We start from the raw sequence: 7,044 nt of genomic DNA, 5'->3' as shown, positions 1-7,044 counted from the left end.
TTAGTATAATATATGGATCCAGAGAATTGGGTTAATTGAGCAAATTATGTTTAAATTATGAATAATTTAAAATATGAGTAAGGATAGTTGTGAGAATGAAACCATTGAGTGGATATTTAGTATGTCAAGTCATAATGTGATTTGTTTGGTTTAGACTTAGCATGATATCCAAACCTAACCATTATGGTTTATAAAACCTGGTTTGGTTTATCCACCATACTAAAAACTATAATGATCTAGCCATGCTTTGTTGAATAAATTACAACTGGTTAGGCTTGTACACCCTGTTTAGCAAAAGTTAATGCAATAATTTAGTACTATGGAACCCAGGTGTTGTCATTCAATATGCAATATATTTTTTTGAAAAATAATTTGTTTCTAGGGAAAAGGCAAGATTGCAAAAGATATGATTGATAATAAAATGAGAGAAAAGCCAAATAAGGCTCTCCAGCAAGATCAGCTAGTGAAACACACACACACACACACACACACACAGAGAGAGAGAGAGAGAGAGAGTGTGTTGATCAAACAGCTTGCAGTCAACTATTCCACTGGGAAAGTGTCAGAAAGTAAATCCAGACCTTGAAAGGAATCTGTGGCATTTGCACTTGTAAGGCTTGCCTATAAAAAGACACACTTTGTTCCCCTTGAGTATAGAGGCAGATTGAGGAACAAAGAGCTGTATGATTTTTTTTCTGGATAATCCTCTAAAAAAAGCATTTCCATTTCAGTAAGCTTTCCCAGCTCAGGTGTGCAAAAGCAGCCTGCATTTCCTATCATAGGACATGGAGCCAAGCCAGGCCTTGTGGATGACAAAGGACAATTGTTGAATGAGAGACAGGCTACTTTTTTGGAGACCCTTCCTTTTATAGTAAACAGTTGTCTTTGCAATTTACCCACCCCTCGGTAGGAGACCCACAGCTGAGTATATAAGGCGTGGATGCAAGTGTTGCCTTTTGTTCCTTGAAGCCCCTAAGGTTTTTTCAACCAAGCACTTTGGCAGGAAATCCAGACTCATGGCTCCTAAAAAACCTGACCCCAAGAAAGAAGCCCCCAAAGCAGCTGCGGCTCCAGCTCCAGCTCCAGAACCACCTAAAGAACCTGCCTTTGATCCCAAAAGTGTGACCGTAAGTAGGAACTTCAGTTTTTCCTGTTCCAGCCTCTACCAATCTGCTGCCCTCAGATGTGTCTGATAATAACTCCTATAATTTCCAGGTAATCCTAGAGAAGATTTTGGATAGCAAGATCCAACACATCTGAAAGGGCATCAGGTTTAGAAAAGCATAGTTATTTATTATCCTTCTTGGAATAAGGAGCAGGGAATACAGTTCTGCCACTGACACATTAAATGGCCTGCAGCAGGTGACTATATTCAAACAGGGTTCCCCAAGCTAGTGAATTTAAATAGTGGAAGAAGCCACATTTTTATTCTGACTTTATCATTTGGCTACTCTGAAATTTAGTTTATCAGCCTCCCACTTCTTCCTTATCCAGCTCCAGGTAATATTAAATATTCATTATTTATCTTAATTAAATAATGTGATCTACAATGAATAGTTATTTTGGAAATCAGCTTCTGCTTGATGAGTATAAATATATTTTGCAGAAACAGGGGATAGTACAAGTTAATTGTAACCTTTAATATTTCTGGTGCTTGATAAAAAATAATTCAGGTGTTGAAAGTTTTGATAAGATTTGTATTTAACCTGGAATTACTTGTTTGTAACATGTTTTCATCCAAAGTATTATGATTCTAAGGAATGAATATTGTATATGTTCATTTTCTTGGCCTGAAAAAAACTGAAAATGTTGAGAAATGTTTAATTTCCCATAAAATCTTTATTTATTTATTTTTTGTTGTCATTGTGGTTGAATAGATTCTACATGTTTTCTTGTTAAAACTCATGCTGACACTGTTGAAAATGGAATGAATGTTCACAAAATAAATATTAGTCCCTTTTCCACATTGTTTTCAACTATTTGAAGAAATCATCTACATCTAGCTTGAAAGACTTCCAAAAGCTTCCAAAATTTGAAAATCTGTCTATTCAGGGATTTTTAAAAGTTTGGTATAGATCCCTTCTGTGATACTGCATTATTCTGAAGAAGCAGAAGATATCATTAATATACAAAAATTGTTTTGCATTGAGATAAATTAATTTATAAGTATGTACAGTGTTTTGTACACTGATTTTTCACAAATACAAACTGAATATTTCATTATCATTTTCTTTCCCAAATAACACACTTTCCAATCTTGTTCTCCTTTGATATGTTAGACTATGATGACGACATCATCATCTCTTTTCTCTCTGAATTTTCACATAGAAAAAATAGCAGGAATAATGGTGTCAATGATGGACATCACAACTTTCTAAAAAAAATTTTCCTAATGGCTATGGCCTCCATTTTCATTTTCCAGGTAGAAACTTCCTTTGTAGAGGATTATTGGGCAGAAAATAACATCAAAGATGTAGTTTCAACATTTTTATATAGTCATGTTGAACTCATGATACAGGAAGCACATTAGAAAATATTATCACAATTTATGGCATAGTTTTGGAATTTCAGCTGATAAGTAAACCCAGATAAAGAAAAACAGACGAGACAATATAAAAATAAGAAGACACAGATTTTTTTTTTTAAGTTCTCTTTTTCTTTATTTTTTAAAGAGATAATTTATTCTTTTGGAGCTACTTGTTTTACTGTTGAACATAACTAGGTTCATACACCATACAATAGTATGTTTAATCATTATTTATCAAATAAACCACAATTGATTGGATTTATACAGATCCCAGGGACTGGATTTACTACAAACCCAAACTAAATAAGCTGCATCACAACTTATTATGTTGCATGAATGTTAATTTATATTGGTAATCCATATATGATATACCATACACTAAATAAATAAACATTGCATGAAATAGGTCAATATATCTGCCAAATGGTTTCACTGAAGCTGCACAGAATCATAAAATTATAGAATGGGAAGGGCCGCTTAGGGGAATTTAAAGTAAAGCATTCCAGATAGATGGCTACCTAACTTCTATCTCAACTCTTTCAGAAAGATGCAGCTTATCATCCTGTGGAAAATTGGTTCTACTATCCAACTGCTCTTTATTCTTTAGAACTGTAGCACTCTACAATCCTAAAGAATAATCTTTCCTTTTTTTCTATGTTCCATTTGCTCAGGTATTTGTTAAGTTCTATCTCCCCCCCTCCTCTACTTTTTCTTTTCAAGACTAAACCTTCCTAGTTCCTTCAATATTTCTTCATAGAGCTATGGTATTTTCCTAATCCTTTTGTCATATGGTTTGTTCTTCTCTCATGTTCTCTGAATCCTTCTTAAAGAGCGTTGTCCAAAACTGAATTCAACCAAGGTGTGGGCTAATCAGTATAGATTCTATACTGATTAGCCCACAGCTTGGTTGAATTCAGTTATTCTATACTATAGAATAAGAAGATGATTTGGAATTTATATTTCTGTTGATGCAACTTAAAAGTGCATCTGCCTCTTTTCCAACCACATTATCATGTTCATCCATATTCAATTTGTAATTGATTATTATCTTTTTCACAGCACTATTACCAAATCAAGTATCTTCTAGCCTATCTTCATACTTTGTTTCTTAAGTAAGGAATTTTGCATTTGTCTCTATTAAATTTCATTTAAAAATTAAATGACATTAAAAAATTAAATTTAAAGTTTTGTTGTTCTCAGCCCATTTTTCTACCCCACCCAAGTGCACCATTAATCTAAATCACTATATAGTGAGCCAACCTTTCAACTTTCAATCTGGCATTAAAATACTGAATGTAGAAAAAATGTATTAACCTGAATCCAGTTTCCAAAAATGATTGAATGACAGAAAAAGTTTATGAGGAATGTGTCAACTTGTTATCCATTGTTTGTCCATAATATTTGATATTTAGATATTTTTAATATTTAAGTGTCAGTAAGCTACTCTTAATAACACTGAAACACACTTAACTGTCTAACAAGCAGCAGGTCATGTGTTTCTTGTTATCATTTGCTTTCCACAGGCACTCAGAGCCAATCCCCAAAACCCTTGCTGTCTGAAGTTATCATGCAGGCAAGGGAAAAACTTTTTGCATTCCTCTCCTTCGATAGTGGCACATTCTTGTAAGATAGCTCTTGGGGTTGAATTATTAATAGCTTCAGAACAGAATGGAAAAGGTTTGAACCTTGTCTTCGGAAAGATGACTTATGCTAATAAATATATATAAGCACAAACACACATACTAATACATAAACCTGGTAAATCATAATAAATTGGCTTGGATTACCCTAAGCCTCATTAAGGTTTTTTTTAATATATATGAATTCAGCCAGGTTGTATGTGTATACACAGATATATACAGATATATATAGTTATATGAATATATATATAGTTACATGAATATATATATAGTTATATGAATATATATATATATAGTTTATAGTTATGTAGTTATATATAGTTATGTGAATACACACACACACACATATACATAATATGAATTCAGCTCCTATGGTTAGGGCTTACTATGAGTTTAATTACATTTTTGGTAAATTTGCCCAATCAACACTAGCAATCTATAATTAAGCCAGAATGACTGAAATCTTCACTTTTTAAAATATTCCTCTTGTGTGGAATTCAAAGCACACACTTAAGGATTTGTACATACTGCTTGCAAAGTGTGCAAACAAAGGCACCAAAAGTGCATGATATATTGGATAAGGATTGAAATGGATAATAGAGATCCAATTCAAGTCTGTACTGAATATTTACTGGGTGCTTTTGAACGAGTTGTTATTTCATAGCCCAATTTACATTGCAGGAATAAAAAAAATGAAGAGATATAACTGGAATAACTGAAGGAAATAATCTAACAAATAATATGAAAGAAAAACCATTTGCAAAAAAAGTATATCCTAAGAAAGGAACATAAAGAGATGTATACATTAAGAGAAATGTTCATGAAAATGAATAGGACTTTTTAAAACTAATGTAGAAATGTACAGGAACAAACATGAAACTGACATACTATATTTCTCCACTCACAGTGACAACCTGATTACATTTTCCTTCAGTTCAGGATTAGGTCAATGGGGAGAACCTGGACAATAAATTTAGAAATAGAAGCTACCAGGAGATCAGAAAATAAGGAGATGTTTTAGTAGTGGGACTGCCAGAAAAAAATTTGCAATGGCAGAGTGCTCCTTTTTATTCTTCCGTTTAGTCAGCCACATTCTCTTCCAGGATACAATTCTCCAGTCTATCTCTGCTCTGAACCTAATTTTCTATCTTTCACCCCAAATCAGCATTCTGTTGGGCTCTCATTGGGCTATTTGTGAGTTCCACAACTTGCCTGACTTTTTGGTATTTCTGAAACCTTATGATTTCTTACAACATTGGGTGTAACATGGACCGTTGGCAGCAAAAAATGGATGATACATTATAGAAGATGGAACTTTCCTGTCCAGATTTTCAATATAGTAACCATTATCTCTTGTAGGGCAATAGATTACTTCTTCTGAGTTTTTATCTTCTCTCATCAGTTGACGGATATTTCCATATTAATGAAAATGCTTGTCTCATTGTGCTATTTCACCTCTCTTGAGATTTAACCTTCTATAAAATAATTATAAAATGGATTATTTTGTAGAAAAAAATACTTTCTACAAAAATTCTAAAAATATTTTTTACATAATAGTCCTTGTTTAGGTTATATTCCTTCAAATGTTAATACAGAGTATTCTTAATAATGCTTAATTAAGCCAAATTAGCTTGGTTTGCCAATAATTGGAGGGGGATGTCTCAAACCAATCAACCATATTGCAGGTTTTTCCCCGATATTCTTTCATGTCATCTGGAACAAAAGTCTTCATATGTAAAGTGTGTATGTATATAGTTTGGCTTTTAGACAAGGTAATGTGAGTACAGTTTTATGTACTTTGCACAGAGTTTCTGCAGATAGTTGTACTGAGTGTGTTAATGTCTACATAAAGCCAGTGCCATTTTGAGATAACTGGGATGGGAGTGGAACTTAAATGGAAGCTTTAAGAATGTCTGACTGGGGCTTATCATCTTTGGAAGACATGAGCTGGAAGACACAGGAAGATGTGAGCTGTCACATACATACTGTACAGGGTGGTGTATTTCTGTGTGATTTTATGGCTAGATTATGAAAAACAACTAGAAACCTGGTAATGCTATCCTAACTATAAAAACATTTCTGATTAAATAAGAATTATGTTTAGCATCACTTTGTGGAACTTTATAAAAGCAACAGATAAACTGTGCTGCTTGACAAGTATTGCAATCAAAGTTTCAGAATGAAAGAGACAACAGAGGGAGGGGGGAATGGTTTAGATCAGAGGTAGTCAATCTTGGCTCTTTTATGACTTGGGGACTTCAATTCCCAGAATTCCTGAGCCAGCACAGCTGGCTCAGGAATTCTGGGAGTTAAAGTCCACTAGTCATAAAAGAGCCAAGATTGACTATCCCTGGTTTAGATAGACTCTGAACTACAAGAGATGAAACTAGGGAAGAAAGGGTAAGTTTTCATTTCAATTTGAAGAATACATGTGTTTGGCTGGGATTTCTAACATAAAAATATTTTCATGCTATAGCAATTTCTTGCAATTCTGTGTATACTTTAGCTTACAATTGACACATACAATTGAATTCACCCATCATTCCAAAACATAGTTTGCTTAAGTATGGTTTATTGAAAAATCATAGCTCATTAGGTTTGAGCAGTATGTACAGTATAGCCAAATTATATAAATGTTATGTGAATCTATCTACAGAATCCCAACCCCAGCACCAAATTAATAATAATAATAATAATAATAATAATAATAATAATAATAATAATAATAATAAAGTTGGAAGGGACCTTGGAGGTCATCGAGTCCAACCCCCTGCCCAGGCAGGAACCCTACACCATTTCAGACAAATGGCTGTCCAGTCTCTTCTTAAAAACTTCCAGTGTTGGAGCATTCACCACTTCTGGAGGCAGGTTGTTCCA

At 33.6% G+C, this 7,044-nt stretch overlaps 1 protein-coding gene across 1 annotated transcript in view; it reads left to right on the top strand.

Annotated features, from left to right (window-relative positions):
* Positions 1 to 735: 735 nt before the first annotated feature.
* MYL4 (myosin light chain 4) overlaps positions 736 to 7,044 on the top strand; it is a 17,353-nt gene continuing 11,044 nt past the window's right edge. The window contains exon 1 of the mRNA XM_015832248.1: positions 736 to 1,127. Within this exon, the coding sequence (XP_015687734.1) occupies positions 1,017 to 1,127 (111 nt within the window). The 5' untranslated portion in view covers positions 736 to 1,016. The remainder of the gene's footprint in view (positions 1,128 to 7,044) is intronic.

This window comes from Protobothrops mucrosquamatus, unplaced genomic scaffold (assembly GCF_001527695.2).
Source record: "Protobothrops mucrosquamatus isolate PMUCROS unplaced genomic scaffold, P.Mucros_1.0 scaffold1, whole genome shotgun sequence".
Taxonomy (NCBI): domain Eukaryota; kingdom Metazoa; phylum Chordata; class Lepidosauria; order Squamata; family Viperidae; genus Protobothrops; species Protobothrops mucrosquamatus.
This window is presented reverse-complemented; position numbering and strand designations above follow the sequence as displayed.